At 38.4% G+C, this 18,400-nt stretch overlaps 1 protein-coding gene across 24 annotated transcripts in view; it reads right to left on the minus strand.

Annotated features, from left to right (window-relative positions):
- Positions 1–3,055: 3,055 nt before the first annotated feature.
- LOC106874804 (AMP deaminase 2) overlaps positions 3,056–18,400 on the minus strand; it is a 210,989-nt gene continuing 195,644 nt past the window's right edge. For 12 of the 24 annotated variants that reach the window (XM_089338197.1, XM_089338193.1, XM_089338191.1 and 9 more), the window contains 6 exons: positions 11,531–11,657; positions 9,642–9,805; positions 8,534–8,654; positions 7,192–7,365; positions 6,479–6,589; positions 3,922–4,153 (listed from right to left, as the gene is read on the minus strand). In XM_089338197.1, coding sequence (XP_089194323.1) covers positions 3,974–4,153; positions 6,479–6,589; positions 7,192–7,365; positions 8,534–8,654; positions 9,642–9,805; positions 11,531–11,657 — 877 coding nt within the window. In that variant the 3' untranslated portion in view covers positions 3,922–3,973. Of the gene's footprint in view, positions 4,154–6,478; positions 6,590–7,191; positions 7,366–8,533; positions 8,655–9,641; positions 9,806–11,530; positions 11,658–18,400 lie in introns of all 24 variants that reach the window. The other 12 variants (XM_089338194.1, XM_089338200.1, XM_089338198.1 and 9 more) reach the window with 3 other exon arrangements.

Below are 18,400 nucleotides of genomic sequence, written 5' to 3' on the forward strand. Positions count from 1 at the left end.
AGGTACCACCCGTTGATAACCATGTTAGTATTTTCCTTATATACATTTTCTTGATAACTTCTTTTCTAAACATCCTCCCTCACTTCAAATTGCACCTACCTGTTAATAAATTGTAGTATACCCTAGACCATTACTAGCTCACTCTTTTACCTACGGACCCCATAGCCCCTTGATGGCAAATTACATGCTTTTAGCATGTAGTAACGCCTGCGCATGCGTAGTCTTACGCATGCGTAAAATTAAACAAGCAAGCGTCTCCCGCTCAATTCATTCTCTTTCACGCTGGCCAGCGATTGAGCAAGGACGTGTGTTTTAAAGCTGTCTCTACATCTTTCGGTCTTATACTCGACAGCTCGTTATTCTCACCTCTAAAGATGTATAACTAAAGATTTGTATGTTTTACCAAGTAAATAAATGTTGTTTAAGTTGTTTAGTCTGGAGTTCAGCGTTCCATCTATTTCTACTAAAAGCATATGGTGCTTCTAGACTTTTTGTCTAGGCCATATTTTCTTTCCTTTTCCTTCTTCCCTTTGTTTATATTGTATTCTCTTGTTTTTTACTCTGATGAAGCTCCATTGCCTTATGAAGACAAAGAAATTTGTTCTCGCATTCATTTATAGACAGCGTTTTGGTAACTGATCAGAAACAGCTGTAAGATATGTTACGTCACCTATTTTGTTATGTCATGCTTTGTATTAAAAGATAAGCTATAAATGTGGTCCATTCAATGTGTTTGTTAATCTGAGGTTTTCTCTATTTTCTGATTATATATATATATATATATATATATATATTGTTGTACTTGGGGATGGTCATATTGCCAGTTTAGCCAATAAAAACACACACACTGTATATTTGGTGTTAATTTGCTTCAGCTTTATATTACATTACATTACATTAATCCTATTTCGGCCAGAGTTCTTTCGTCACACTTCTGTGACCTCATCAGTGGTCCTTTGCTTTCTTCTTTCATATGTGTGTCCCACCTTGCTAACTATCAGCCATTTTGTATTCCTATTGTATGTGTCTACGCATGCGTATCCCTCAATGTGTGTCTATGTTTTGTAAGTGCATGTGTATGTATGGGGAGTGCCTGTATTATCTTTTTGTTTTTATTTATTTATTTGTTCATGTGTTTATACCTACTTTTTTTTTGTATTTAATTTAATTAACGTATGTAGTATTTAATTCCATTTGTTTATCTATGTATTGTATTATATTATATTTGGTTCATATTGTTATTGGTTTACGAGGAATTTATTGTCATATGTTGTGGTTTGTTAGGGGTGTGTGTTAGTGTTCCATTCCAGTTTCCTATTCAGGCTAGGTTTATCTTCTATTATGTGTGTAGCTTCTGTAATTTGTCTAAGTGCTGCGTCTCTGCTATGTGTGGATAAGATTTTAATTTCTATGTTGTTGAGTGAGCCTCCGTGTTCTTGCTCAGCGTGCTGGTACAGAACTGATGAGCTCTTCCCTTCCTTAAGTTCCCTCCAATGTTCATTGGAGGGAACTTAAGGAAGGGAAGAGAAGAACTTATGACTTGAAAGAAATGAAAGTATGGTCCAATAGCTATGCAATGTCAGTGTGCATGTATGACAAAATGTGCTTAGAGTAAAATTGGACATCAGTTATGGTGTGCACTAAAGAAGACTGTGCTGGTTGGTCATGTAATGAGGATAGATAAGGAAGGCTGTATAAAAAATGCCGATTGCTAAATGTGGAAAGAATGTATGGAAGAGGTAGGCCTAGGAGGACTCTCTTTACTCTCTTTTACTTGTTTCAGTCATTTGACTGTGGCCATGCTGGAGCACCGCCTTTAGTCGAGCAAATCGACCCCAGGACTTATTTTTTGGAAGCCTAGTACTTATTCTATCAGTCTCTTTTGCCAAACTGCTAAGTTATGGGGACATAAACACACCAGCATCGGTTGTCAAGTGATGTTGGGGGGGACAAACACAGACACACAAACATATACACACACACACACACACACACACACACACACATATATATATATATATATACATATATACGACGGGCTTCTTTCAGTTTTCCGTCTACCAAATCCACTCACAAGGCTTTGGTTGGCCCGAGACTATAGTAGAAGACACTTGCCCAAGGTGCCACGCAGCCACTCCTGCGCCTATGGAATGAAGTGGTAAAAACTGACTTCAAGATGTTGAACCTCTCAGAGAAGATGATGGTAGATCAAGATGAACAATATTATGTTGTGCTTGTGAAGACCCATCCATGTCAGCAGAATTGAGGCTCTATCCAGTCTTCCTCCACTGTTCATCTATTTTCTTTACTTCCCACAACACTAAACTGATATCCACTGTGTCCAACTCATTCCCTATCTCTAATCATCTGTAATACTCAGGGCACTTCCTATTCTGTCTCACATTCACGTTGTATCTGGACCTCACATCTCTTTCCTTCTCTCTCTCACTTTCAGATAGGCAAGTCATGTATCCTCTCCCACTATCATAGTTTCTTTTTCCATTCTATACCCCAGTCACTTGAGGGGGGGGGTCTTATCTTGTGGTTACTTTGTGATCTCACCGGTGCTGGTGCCACATAAAAAGCACCTGATGGTTGGCATTAGGAAGAGCATCCAGCTATAAAGACCATGCCAAAGCAGACATAGAACCTGGTGGAACCCTCTGACTCGTCTGCTTTTGTCAAATTATCCAAATCAGATTGGAGCCTTGTGTAGCCTTCGGGTTCCACCAGTCCTCAGTCAAATCGTCCAACCCATGCTAGCATGGAAAGCAGACGTTAAACGATGATGATGATGATCCAACCTATGCTAGCATGGAAAAAATGCATGTTAAATGACGATGATAATGATGACAATAACTGAAAATATAAATTGTGAGACAAGTGGCCAAGAAGGCCCAGACACCATTACTGCTGCTACTTTAGTTCTACAAGAATCCACTTCTACTAATGCTAGTGGTGGTGGTCATCATCTTCATGCTAGTAGTAGTAGTAGTAAAACAACAATAGTATGATAACTAGATATAAAAGCTGAAGAAAAAGGACAAAACAACACTTTGCTACTTGATTTATTTTTATTTTTAACCTGCATTATGATTATCATTATTATTATTATTTCTTCTTAATATTATTAATATTATTATCATTAACCAACAGTTTAACAAATTTTGGGAGAGTCAACAAAACAACTGCAATGCTATGTGTCAATTGTTTCAAATTTTGGCACAAGGCCAGATATAATAAGGGGAAGGTGTAATCGATTACATTGAGATCAGTACCTAACTGGTACTTCATATTACTGACCCCAAAAGGATGAAAGGCAAAGATGACCTTGGTGGAATTTGAACTCAGAATATAGACAGCTGAAAAAAATTGCTGCTAAGCATTTTTTCGAACATAAAAAATGATTCTGCCAGTTTGCCATCTTGTATGCATCAAAGAATATATATATATATATATATATATATATATATACAGTACATGCATATGTGGGTATATATATACAGTACATGCATGTGGGTATATATATATACACACACACACACACACACACACACACACCTATCTCACACATATAATGCATGTGTGTATGTATGTACATATATATGTGTGTGTGTGTGTGTGTGTGCGCGTTACATATATATATATGTATATGTTATAGAAAGACTTCGCATACACAACTAAATTCATAAATGTGTTAACCTAATGCACATATATATGCATGTGTGCGTATGTGTGTATATATATGTATATATCTATACACATACACTCACTCATTCACATAAGTATACATACATAACACACAGACACACACACATGCATATATATATATATATATATATATATATATATATATATATATATATATATATCATTACATATCTCTACTTTAATGTTATTAAACAATAGCAATAGAAATTATTTTTAGGGGAATGAAGAAGGGGTTGTTTATATGTTTTTTTTTTAATATCTTCTACTCAGTTTCGATGCTCTCTGTGCTACCAATTTGCAGTCCACGGCAGATATACTGCAACTCTTCCACCAGCGTCTCATAGCGGTATGCCACTCGAATGTCTGGAACATTGGTGCGAGTCACATCATTCCCTGGAACTCCTTCACGTGTGTAATTAGGGCCTAACCAATGCTGTTTGACCTGCATCAAATACAAAGCTCACATTAACTTACAAAGCTTCTAAGTTCAGTGAGGACAGAAGGAAGAGGAGGACATAAACCAAAACACAAAAACAAAAAAAGAAAAACAACTAAAAGTGTAGATGAGTGCACATAATATGCATGAGTGTTTAACCCTTTGGCATTCAAATTATTTTGTCAAAATTAATGCTAACTTATTCACACTGTTTTAGATTAATCATGCATTATCTCATAGCTTTGAGTTAATTTTTGGAATGATATTGTAGGGTTGGTGTGGGGGGGGGGGGCTAGATTATAAACATGTGAAATAATTTTGGCTGGATATGGCAGGTTTGAATGCTAAAGTGTTAAATGGATGATGATGATGATGGCGGTGGTGGTGGTATGTTGAATAGGTTGGATATGTTAATTGCTATTTTCAATGCTCGAAAAGCCTCCTACTCCTTTTATAAACTTTTTAGTTTGTTTGCAGATCTTAAAGTGGACTGAACTAGTTAGTTCTATATATTAACTCTTTTATTCTGCCTGCTCTAAACTAGTTTCTAAATTCTGTGTGAGGTGTGTGTGTAAATTTATTTGTGTCTATGGTATGTATACATGTGTGTGTGTGTGTGTGAGTAGGTGTGTCTATCTGTCTGTTTAACCTTATAATTGTGTATGCATATGGATATGTACTTCTGACAAGGATAGCTGGTCCCTGTGTTGCATCCATGTTGGGAAGGCCCTCTTTCTTGCATACATTCTCCACATTTAATAGCTTTTGGTAGTAGCACTTACATACCTCTTTCTTTTCAGAATCACTAAGTGTAATTGTACCATTCTCTGATACACTGCTTTACAATCCAGAATACTTCAGTCCTCTGATCCTCCATTAAGGAAGCGCTGGATTTTTGAAAAATTGCAACATTATGTGGAATTCCACAAAGTAAAATATACCGTAAATCCTCTAGTATAGTCTGCCCTTGAGTATAATATGCAGGGTATTTTTAGGGGACTGTACCTATGGAAAACCTAAACCTTGTGTATAATATGCACCCCTTCTCTAACCAAGAAGGTTTATATAACGTCCTTTATTATTATTGTATATATAACATAGTGCAAACGTGTCGCTTTTTTGTGAACTTTGCAGAAAATAAAGAAACAGTAATAATGTCAGTGAAAAATATATATTAAGTAAATTGCCTTTACATATTTATCACTTAGAAAATTTTGCTTAGAAAATATTTTTCATTTTTAACCTCGTATATAGTACGCACTAGAAATTTTGACCTTTAAATTTTGGGAAAGAAGTGCGGATTATACTTGAGGATGGTATTTCCCACTGACTTTCATGTTCATTGATTTCCCAGTAAGAAGGAAATCAATGGGAAAAAGAGGTTCACATACAGGATGACACCATATGGCAAGATTTTCAGGAAAGCAATGTTTCCATAACATGGGGGATGCCTGTATTTCATTCTTCCTCTTCTTTCTTATTTGTTCTGTTGATATTTCTGATGGCCAACAAAACTGATCCTTGCAACAGGCAGCCACACAAGCAACACTTTTGGAGGCAAAACTGATTGAAATAAGTGGATTTTTTTCTTTTTGTCATTTGCCCTCTTTGTTTTTGCAATGATCTTGTTCAAATAGTTTTGCTGCAGTTAAGACAGTCTGATGCTAGAGTTTGCAATATGCTACTTGTTCTTTCCAGATTTTCAGGTTAATATTGGTATTCTTATCATATTTGAGTTGGTCTTTATAACATCATGTCAACATCATTAATAGAACAACAGTGATGGATATGCATTACAATATGTAATGAGAGTACGATGTAATATGGAGTACAATAGAAATAACACTGATGAATCATTGCAAAGTGCAAATATGATGTACTTAGTATCACACATTGAAATGTTTGAGAGTTAGTCTGAGCACAGTAACATTATAGAGGGGAATCTTACTGAGATATCATTGTTAGTGAAAGTACAAGTTATAGTATCATATAAGGGAGGGTCTCTGACATATCAAATGTAGGTAGCAATACACAGTACCACACATGAACAGTATGTGAATTCAAGCTATTGAGTATTACAGATTGGAATACTATTGATATTTCATTGTTAGCAAGACTATAAGGTATTTAATATTAGAAATTAAAAGGCCACTGATATTTCAGTGTTCAGAGTACAAGAAATCTTATTCAGAATATCAAAGTACAAGGTATCTTATTCAGAATATCATACATACTTATATATCATTTTTAGTGTAACAAGATAAATAGTATCATCATATATGGGAATATCTCATACACATATATACAATGTTATATCAATGGTAAACAAACCTCATGAGGGAATCCACTCTGTAGAACACTGTTGCGGGCAATCTCACACATATCACAAGTGCTTAACTTCCACACCTGGGCGGCAATACTGTACTCTTCCATCAGAGGTTCCTGCAAGTAAAATCAAAAGAAGGGATCAAGTTATGATAACGTTAGAGACACATCAGCTGAAGTTTTGACTCTTTAACTTCCAGCAATCTTTATGGAGGGTAAATTTAATACAACTGCTTGGTCCTTGGATGGTTTTAGTGAAGTTCAATTTCTTTCTCACATTCAAACCATTCTTTCACTGTGTAGCACCTTCTGTATCTACCTTCAGTCCAAACCTTGTTTTAACTTAAGCTTTGTGAAGGAAACTAGGTAGAAGGAAACTGGATGTATACCTGTCTGATGGAGTGTAACTGTAATATAAAGGGCCCGGTTATGTCGCAAACACACAGTGCCTTGCTGATACTTCTTGAGGGCTATGTTATCAAGACAAGTGCTTGTGGTATACTCAGCCAGTTATATTATGACTCAGTGAGTAATAAGTTCAGTTGCTTGGAAAAGTGGAATACTCATTAACAAGACTGATGAGAGTTAGATTTACATATGAGTAGGGAGGAGAGAGAGACAGACAGACAAACAGAATACTAGTGGGCAGATAAACAGATACTGTTCATTCAATGAATAATACAAAAAATGGATAACAGAACAAAGGAAGAGAAATTGACCTTTGTGAAGTGGAACTGAAGAGGGTCATCTGTTGAAACGGAAACATTAAGTCCTCGGGCAAAATATTCCGGCAAAGGATTTCTGTGGTAATTCAAGAAAAGTGAATTGTTGCTGAGTGGTGACATGGCAATACCAATCTGAGCCAGGTAGTAGAGGTACTGAAGAACTGGAACCTAGTGAGAAACAAATAATAATAAGATTCAATGACCAAACTCATGAAACAAACTGCCAAAATGTCAGTCTTACAGAATGTTTTGTTTGTTTGCTTGTTTTTTTCTTATTTGAAAAAAGAATGATGCCATTAATTTACAAATATTGGCTGTTGTTTTCAAATTTTGTGATGGCAAGAATGACATTAAGTTGTAGAGCTAACACTTGTTAATAATTCTTGATGCCTAACCCTTTTGTTACCATATTTCTATTGAAATGCACCCTCTTTATTTCAATTAACAAAGAATTTACTAAAACATCTTGGTCATTTCTAAGCTGATAATTGAAACATAAATTAACATGGAAATTTAATTTAGACCATTTTATATAGAAAGTTTATATCAAAGAATCAGGGTTAAACTATGTGAATAAAATGACAAAATAAAAAGTTTGGATGAGTTCTACAGATTCTTCACATTTTAATAACAGTATTGTTCCCATACAGTTTCTTTCTACCAAATTTCACTCACAAGAGCAAGTGTCTGCTACGATAACCTCAGCTTGAAGTTATCATCGAAGACACCCACCCAAAATACAATACAGTGGAATGGAACCTGCCCAGCAACTTTCATAACAAGCATCCATAGACGCAGGCATGGCCGTATGCTAAGAAGCTTGCTTCCCAAGCACATGGTTCTGGGTTCAGTCCCACTGCATGGCACCTTGGGAAAGTGTCTTCTACTATAGCATTGGGCTGACCAAAGCCTTATGAAGGGATTTGGTAGACAGAAACTGAAAGAAGCTCGTATGTGTGCAAATGTCAAACTAACTGACACCAAAGAGAGAGACACACACACACTCTATACAGAGACATACAGATAAATATAAAATAAAATAAAGTTCCTTCCCAAGTCATATACTCATAAGGCTGGTTTTCTGGTTTCCATGGCATACATATTCCCCATCTGGACAGGATGCCGGTCCATCACAGGATTACTCATTTTTGCTAGCTGTGTGCACTGGAGCAATATGAAATGAAGTGCTTTGCTCCAGAACACAACACATTGCCTAGTCCAGGAATTGGAACCACAATCTTACGATCATGAAGCCAAAATGCCCTAACCACTAAGTCATGCGCCTCCACAAAGACAGATATATCTGGTATGAATATATATAAGAGTGTTCAGTTACCTTTCTGAGGACCAGTCCATGAGCAATACTTTCACTGAGCATATAACCAGCCACCAAGTGAGTCACATTGCCAGCTTCTCCACAATGTGGCCGAAGAACAAATGTATTGAAACCACGTTCTCTGAAACAACAACAAGGGATGGAAATATACTATATGTAATAGATGTATCCACTGTCTTATGTTAGTGTGGGTTAGACAGGTCTGCAAATTCAGATACATATAAGGAATTCATGTGTGTGTAGTATTTAGGTGGGGTGTGAGTGAGTACCAGACACTTCTAGATGAAAATCAAGAAATATATGAAGAGAAGGGATGAAATCAGATCTCAGGATGTTTGTTTTCACATACAGTACCAGATCTCTTATCCAGAAATCCGGGAATATTATGCAATATACTGTACCCTGAATTAAGTAGACGCTGTTTTTGAATTAGTTAATTTGCATATGGTTTGTTAAAAATAGTTTTGTTCTACACTTTTTTAAAGTGAATTGATAAAGACTAAACATACTCTGCTTTAGAAATGTATTAATTTGTACCTGTATCTGTTAAATAAAATCATATTCTTTACTTTTCTTCATTTAAATTTCACTCTATAAACACTACACGATACAGTATGATATATTTTAAGAATTTTAAGTGGATTAATAAATATCAAACAGACTCTACTTTAGAAGCATCTTTATTTGAATTTGTTAAATACAATTTAACTTTTGACTTTTCATAGTATATTTCATATTGTAAGTATATTTAGGCTGTCTCCAGAAAACTGGAAAATCCAGAACACTTTCAGTCCCAAGCTTGCCGTATTAGTTCAGTACTGTATAATTCTATCTATCTGTCAGTCTGTCTATATATATATATATATATATAAAATTTGGGGGGTGGAGGACTATTTGATTACATTGACCCCAGTGTTTCACTGGTACTTAATTTATTGACCCCAAAAGGTTGAAAGGCAAAGAAAACCTCGGCAGAATTTGAACTCAGAATGCAGCATTGGGTGAAATACCACTATGCATTTCATCCAGCATGCTAGCAATACTGCCAGCTCGCTGCCTTAATAATAATAATAATAGTAGTAGTAGTAGTAACAATGATAAAGCTGACCTGCGGAATTGATTGAGGACGGTCATGTTAGCAAACATATAGTACAAGTAGTAATTATATGGTGGGTTCTCATCACCGGTCCAGTTGTGTGGAAAAGGACTGTCAGCATCAAACACCACATGCTCAGATTTCGATTCATCATCCACAGAATCAAAACCTGAAACCTATAAAAGAAAAGCCAAGAATCAAATAACAAGAAACATCAGAGTTCAAGAAATTTTTTAAAACTTATGAAGGATTCCTACAGTCTTCATTTTGCAAAGAGAGAGAGAGAGAGAGAGAGAAAGACAGAGACCAATCTTGCCAGTACAAAGAGCAACTCACTCAACTTCCTCCCTTTCTTTATTCCTTCTTTTCCATCAACCCCCACCACTTTTATAAAGAAAATAAGAGTTTACAACAGGCAGCATAATACAAAAATGCTCTAGCATGGCCATATCCAAATGGTTCAAAACTGATCAAAGCACTAATTATCATCATCACCATCATCATCAATGTCGTTACCACTGTTGTTGTTATCATCATTACTTTTGTAAGCCTGTTTCTCTATGCATAGTACAGGTCTTCAGCATGGCAACTCACCACATTTTGTGATCTTTGTCGTCTCTATGCGGTTCTTGACCACTTCTTCCCATGTCTTCTCCAGGGTTTCTCTTCCACAGGTTCCTCCCACTTGGATCACTCAACACTCCTTTACCCAACTATCGTCCTTCATATGCATAACATGCCTGCACCCGTATTATTTTCTTTCCAGATGGGTGCAGCAAACAACCTGGAGAGTAGTGGTGGAAGGGGGCAGCAGAAAGGCTTAAGTAGGAAGTCAGAAGGATCCAGCAGAAGGGTATGAAATATATGTTTACTTACCCTTAGTTATCTATAAGGGTGGCAGAACAGGAAGAAGGGAGGGCATAGCAAGAAGGTGTGGTAGTATGGCACAGTGGGTGGGAGCACATTTAATAAATACGGTGGTTTTTACTAGCCTTCTTCAATTCTGTATCTCTTAACATCTCAAATCTATGAAATCCCATGTCCATAGGCTTCACACACAAAAAAAGCAAAAATCTCAATAATAGAAGTACATAATACTATATTTATTTAATATTGTAAACTGAAGGTTAAAAATATTAATTTAGTATTTTCCTTCCTTTCTAGTTTTTATAAAGAAAGAACAAACGAACGAACATAGGCAGACAGATAGATACATACATTGTGTGCATGTATGAGTGATCAGAATACTTATACTGAGAGACAGCTGTTGTGGCCAGAATACATACATACAGAGAAAAAACATCCATTGGTGGCTAGAATATATATATATATATATATATATATATATATATATATATATATATATATATATATATATAATATTATTAGAGACAAAATCCAAAATTACAGGTAAAAACTCAATTAAAATCAATTTATAAAAAATTAAAATTAAATTGAGCTTTACAGAGTAAAATATATATAAATATATAGTTTTAGGGAAAAGAACCAAGGTTCATGAACTCATCGATAAAACACGTGTAGTCATTTTATTATCTTTATCTTATGATATTTACTTTCTATTATATTATACTCATTTATTGTGATTTTAATCATTAATTTTTCTATATGTGACAGTTGATTTTCATTGATGAGTTCCTGAACCTTGGTTCTTTTCCCTAAAACTACATATATATATATATATATATATATATATATATATATATATATATATATACAGATGGGAGGACAGTCAATGGTAATGGAATATATATACATACAGCATTGGGGGAGACCATGCTGAAAGAAAGACAGTCAATGATGACCAGAATATATATATATATATACATATATACACACACATAAAAGGGAAAACAGCAATTGTGGGCCACCAGGATACTTACATACTGAAGGAAAGCATGTAACTGAGGATAACTCTTAGGATCATTTGTAGCAGCAAACAATGGCTCAAAGATATTCTCTAAGATCTGTTGGAAGTTGCTCACTAACTTGTTGGAACGGTACACATCACTTGAAGAGAGGGAAAAAAAACACAAAGAATGTACTATTAAAATATACACAATGAGAACATGTGGTTTTGAAATATATGCCATCAATTAGAATGTAAACCATTATTATATACAGATTTAGACGATGACCACCACCACTGCCACTACCACCATTTAACATATATATATCCCATGCTGTCATGAGTTGGATGGTTTGACAGGAGCTGGCAAGCCAGAAGACTGCACCACACCGCACTGTCTACTTTAGCATGGTTTCTATGGCTTGATGCCCTTCCTAATGCCAACCACTTCACAGAGTATATTGGTTGCTTTTCACATGGCACCAGCACCAGTGAGGTCATCAAGTAACTTGCAAGACATGACCCTTCAACAGAGGGTGGGAGTAGTATTGAGGGAGGTGGCTTTGTGTCAGGTGATGAGAGCTTAGAGTATGATCGAGAAAGAGAAACAGGTGACTTGATGTAGAGAAGATGCATACAACACTGAATTAACCATTAAGCAAAATAAGCACAAAGGGAAGGGAGACACCAGAGAAATGGTAAATGGTTTACAGCACAAAAGAAATCACTTTAAATTTGCTAAAATAATATTTGGGCTACCTTATCTCTACTCAGTACAGAAGCAGATATGTTATGTGAGATAAATTTTGAGGATTTAATCAAAGGTTTTACAATTAAAAAGGAAGTAGAAAACTTTTAATATATAATTAAAGTAGAAGTATACAAAAATGATAATTATTCTTCATCTAAGAGTTAGCTTTGTTTCATTTTGAAAAATTAAAATTTATTTTATGGTTTATTATTATTTATATTTTGAATTACATATATATGAGGGCGGAGGCACAATGGCCCGGTGGTTAGGGCAGCGGACTCGCGGTCATAGGATCGCGGTTTCGATTCCCAGACCGGGTGTTGTGAGTGTTTATTGAGCGAAAACACCTAAAGGTGTCCACGAGGCTCCAGCAGGGGATGGTGGTGAACCCTGCTGTACTCTTTCACCACAGCTTTCTCTCACTCTTACTTCCTGTTTCTGTTGTGCCTGTAATTCAAAGGGTCAGCCTTGTCACACTGTGTCATGCTGAATATCTCCGAGAACTATGTTAAGGGTACACGTGTCTGCGGAGTGCTCAGCCACTTGCACGTTAATTTCATGAGCGGGCTGTTCTGTGCCTCTATGCCTCTTAATCTGGCCTGGATAAATGGCTACTCCAGCTGGAAAAGGAAACAGGAGGGAGAGAGAGAGAGAAGGTGATGATGAAGATGTGTCGAGTGTACCCTCAAGTTAGAGGAAGGGGTATATAAGCTAAGTAGGATGGAGGGTTGGATAGGGTGAATGGGCAGGTAAGTTCACAAAAGTGCAAAAAAATATTGTGAGAGATGCAAGGGAGGAGAATGTAGCGAGTGAACAAAAGGTGGAGACAGGGGGAGTGTTAGGAAGATATGATGTGGAGGAGGAAGAGATATATTAGAGACAGAGTGTGTGCAGGTAATTTCATGAAAGTATGAAAGGAGAATGAAAGACTTAGCAGAGGAGAGGGGATGGTAGTGAATGATGAACACAGGTGAAGGAAGGTGAGTGTTAAGATGAGTTGTTGGGGTAGAGATTTGTCAGAGGCAGATTGTGTGCAGGGGCATAGACAAACCTTTAACCCTTTAGCATTCAGATTACTCTGTCAAATGTAAGGCTTATTTATTCATATTGTTTGAATTAATCATGTATTATCTCATAGCTTTGAAATTTCAATGATGTAATGGTTTATTTTTTAAATGACATTGTAGGGTAGGTGTGACAAGTTGGATCTGGCTAGTTTCAGCATAAAACAGGGAGTGTTTTTGAGCTGGATATCATCATCATCATCATCATCGTTTAACGTCCGCTTTCCATGCTAGCATGGGTTGGACGATTTGACTGAGGACTGGTGAAACCGGATGGCAACACCAGGCTCCAGTCTGATTTGGCAGAGTTTCTACAGCTGGATGCCCTTCCTAACGCCAACCACTCAGAGAGTGTAGTGGGTGCTTTTACGTGTCACCCGCACGAAAACGGCCACGCTCAAAATGGTGTCTTTTATGTGCCACCCGCACAAGCCAGTCCAGGGGCACTGGCAACGATCTCGCTCGAAAATCCTACAGGAGCCAGTCAGGCGGTACTGGCAACGGCCACGCTCAAAATGGTGCATCTCATGTGCCACCCGCACAAGAACCAGTCCAGGGGCACTGGCAACGATCTTACTTGGCTTGCCGGGTCTTCTCACGCACAGCCCATTTCCAAAGGTCTCGGTCCGTAGTCATCGCCTCGGTGAGGCCCAATGTACGAAGGTCTTGCCTCACCACCTCAGCCCAGGTCTTCCTGGGCCTACCTCTTCCACGGGTTCCCTCAACTGTTAGGGTGTGGCACTTTTTCACGCAGCTATCCTCCTCCATTCTCACCACATGTCCATACCAGCGCAATCGTCTCTCTTGCACGCCACAACTGATGCTTCTAATGTTCAGCTTTTCTCTCAAGATACTTACACTCTGACGGGTATTCACATTGACATTACACATCCAACGGAGCATACTGGCTTCATTCCTTGCGAGCTTACGTATGTCCTCAGCAGTTACAGCCCATGTTTCACTGCCATGTAGCATGGTTGTTCGTACGCATGCGTCATACAGTCTGCCTTTTACTCTGAGTGAGAGTCCCTTTGTCGCCAGCAGGGGTAAGAGCTCTCTAAACTTTGCCCAGGCTATTCTTATTCTAGCAGCTACACTTTCAGCGCACCCACCCCCACTACTAACTTGGTCGCCCAGATAGCGGAAGCTATCGACTACCTCTAGTTTTTCACCCTGGAATGAGATAGAAGTTGTTTCCTGTTTGTTTGCAGTCTTTATTGCACCTGAACATCTGCCACAAACAAAAACTAACTTGCTAGTTAACCTGCCTTTGATGTTGCTGCACCTCTTATGTGTCCATAGCTTGCACCGGGTACATCTTATAGAGTTACTACCTACTCCTTTTCTACATACTGAGCAGGGCCATCTACCTGAAGGGGTTTGTGTTTTATCTACCTTCCTACTTATTAGGATTTTGGTTTTAGCTAGGTTGACTCTAAGGCCCTTCAATTCTAGACCTTGCTTCCACACCTGAAACTTCTCCTCTAGTTCTGATAGTGACTCCGCAATTAGGGCAAGGTCATCAGCATAGAGGAGCTCCCAGGGGCAACCTGTCTTGAACTCCTCTGTGATTGCCTGGAGGACTATGGTAAATAATAGGGGGCTGAGGACGGAACCTTGGTGGACCCCTACCTCTACCTGGAATTCATTGCTGTACTCATTTCCAACCCTCACCTTACTGGCAGCATCTCTGTACATGGCTCGCACAGCTCTCACTAACCATTCTTCTATCCCAAGTTTCCTCATTGACCACCAGATAAGGGATCGGGGGACCCTGTCAAAGGCTTTCTCCATGTCAACGAAAGCCAGGTACAGAGGTTTATCCTTAGCTAGGTATTTCTCCTGCAACTGTCTCACTAGAAATAAGGCATCAGTAGTGCTTTTACCTGGCACGAACCCAAACTGCATCTCATCTAAATTGATTCGCTCCCTAATTAGTTGGGCTATGACCCTCTCTGTAACTTTCATAACCTGATCTAACAGCTTGATGCCTCTGTAATTATTTGTATCTAAAGCGTCCCCTTTACCTTTGTAGCAGTTGACTATGATGCTGCTACACCAGTCATAGGGTATGACTCCTTCGTGTATCACCTGGTTCGTAATACGGGTGACTAGGCTATAGCCAACACTGCCGGATATTTTGAGCATCTCTGCAGTGATTCCTGATGGGCCGGGGGCTTTCCCGGTCTTCATACTCTTAATTGCTTTATCTACCCTGGTACTATCAACTCGGATAGCTGGTCCCTCTATTGGGTCGACATAAGGCAGGCTCTCTTTCTCCCATTCATTCTCTTTATTAAGCAATCTATCGTAGTGGCATCTCCAGACCTCTTTCTTTGCATCCTCATTTAATGCAAGCGTACCATCATCCATGCGAACACATTTCTCTCCTACAACATCACTATTCTCTCTCCTACACTGTCTTGCAACACGAAATACCTCGAGTCTTTGGTCCTCACGGCGCAGAACATTGGCAAATCTTTCCTTATCTGCTTCCCCTCTGGCTAAATAAACCTGTCGCCTAGCCTCCCTTCTGGCACATTGGTACAATTCCCTGCTACCACCGTTCTTCCAGTCCTTCCAAGCCTGTTTCTTTTGTCTAATAGCCCTGTCTACCTCCTTGTTCCACCACCACGTTACTCTGGGTTGGGAGGGGACCTTACACCACCCACAAATCTGGTCGGTGGCTTTCAACAGGTTGTCCCGCAGAAATCTCCAATTGTCTTCCACGTTGTATGATGCTATATCCCCTTCTATTTCGTTAAATGCTTCAAGTAACTTGTCTCTAAGTCTCTGTCCGTTTGCAGGGTCTTTAAGCTTCCACACCCTTCTTCTCCAAGCCTGTCTAATTCTGGGCACCCATTTTGCCTTGATCCCAAAGTCGCTAACTACTAATCTATGTTGTGGGGTACATTCTTCGCCAGGGTAGGTTTTGGCATTTATAAGCCGCCCGCTTTCCCTATTTCTGGCGAGGATGTAGTCGATTTGGCTAGAGTGTCTGCCGGAGCGGTAGGTGACTAGGTGACTGGCAGGTTTCCTGAAGTTGGTATTGCAGACCATAAGATTGGTTGCATCACAGAACTCCAGCAGTCTGGTTCCCTCCTCGTTGCGGGAACCGAAGCCATAGCCTCCATGTATGCCATGGAAGCCCCCAGCACGACGTCCGACATGACCGTTGAAGTCTCCAGCCACAAAGAGAAGGTCCCTGTCACTCGTCGACGAGGTAGTTTGCAAGAGGGTGTCATAGAACTGGTCTTTCAGACCATCTGGTAGCCCAGGTTGAGGTGCATAGGCTGAGATGACAGTAGCTAATCTATGATGAAGCACTAGTCTGATCTTAAGTACTCTGTCACTTACTCTAACGACCTCGATTACCTTATCCACCCATTTCTCCGCTAGAAGTATTCCTACGCCCCCGACCCCGTCAGTGTTCCCTGCCCAGAAAATCTTGTACCTGTGTTCTTTGCCTGTGAGGAACCTTGCAGAACCTCCTCTCCATCTTACTTCCTGGATGCAGCACATATCTACGCATCTCCGTTCAAGCATCTCAACAATTTCACCAGATCTACCTTTCAGCGTGCCGACGTTGAGAGTGCCAATCCTAACAGTATGGGTGTTGGGGGTGTGGGCCTGTGGCCTGGGAAGGGGAAAAGCAGTGTCGTGTACCTGAAAAGAAGATATGGTCGGTTTAAATGCTAAAGGGTTAAGGCCCTCATTTCATTTGGATGGATAGGTCTCCTCAAGTACAGCAAGTAACCAATTGTCCCAACTTTTGTTATCTCCTCTGTGAGGATCAACATCATTATAGACTGTTAGAATATATGCCAATTTAATAAACACTTAAAATGTATACAATTAGAAGTAATTCATTGTTTCAGTAACTTTACAGTTTAAAATGTCTGTCTCAATAAATAAAAGAGTAGTACGCTTAGCATTTTTTTAAAATTATGTCAAAGCAGTAAAGAAGAGAATGTTACATTTATAGACAGTACAGTACATATAGATATAGCTAGAAACTGTTACAAGCTTATCAGTAGCATCAATACATTCAATATCACTCTCTCTCTCTCTCTGTCAGTGTGTGTATGTATGTGTGTGTGTGAGAGAGAGAACATGTGTGTCTGTGTGTGCGTGCTGTAAATGTGAAAGTTTTAACATTTTCTTAAAAAAGGACAAGTACTCTATGTTTAACTGTATAATGTATACATTATGCAAATTGTACACATTTCAAAATTGATGCCATGGACATCACAGAGGTAGTTGTAGACAACTCTGTTTCTGTATTATCCAATGTGGTCTATCTTCTTCAATTCACAACCTTATGATCTTCTTAACAGTAAAAGGACATGTTGGATAATGTAGTTCTTTTAGATATACAGAAAGACATTTAATTAGGACTGACTTGTGGTTAAACAACAATAGCTCGTAAGATTTTTTTCTTTCCCCAGGAAAAAAAATATTGAAAATAACTGGTCTACAACTTCTAAGAATACACAAGGCAAAGTGCCCAAAATATGGTTGTTTATTTCGGTGCTTTGTATTATGGCTTGATTTTCAGAGAAACACAAACTATATATGTGGTCTTGTATTTAGGATTTTGTACTCTCACTGCAGTAAATGGGGTTCAGTTCCATGCTTGGAAAATATCTTTAACAAACCAACAAGGGAACCTTTATGGGGTTGCTTGACCTGCTAGTAGCAGTAGCCAAATTTCACTCACATCACAGATTGTCATCTTAAAAATAGAGAAGGAACTATGACGTAGTTCTAGACAAACTAAGCCCACACCAATCCCCAAAAGGATGGTATGATCACAACAGGAATGCCTTTGATTACAAGTCTTCTAGCACAGGGCTAAATGACAACACAACAAATTAAACATGAACACTGTGAAGACTACATTATGAGAAGATATAGAAATGTCAGAACAATGACAACATTTTCAATTCCCCTTCTATTTATACTTTACTGTTCATCCTCTTTTCTGTTTTTTGTTACACAGGAAATTGTCATCTTTTTGGATGACAACAGATAACAAAAGCATGGAATTATTAGACTGATGAACAGAACCAGTTTGCACAACTTCAGA

The sequence above is a fragment of the Octopus bimaculoides genome, chromosome 20, assembly GCF_046866305.1.
Source record: "Octopus bimaculoides isolate indiv1 chromosome 20, ASM4686630v1, whole genome shotgun sequence".
Lineage (NCBI taxonomy): Eukaryota > Metazoa > Mollusca > Cephalopoda > Octopoda > Octopodidae > Octopus > Octopus bimaculoides.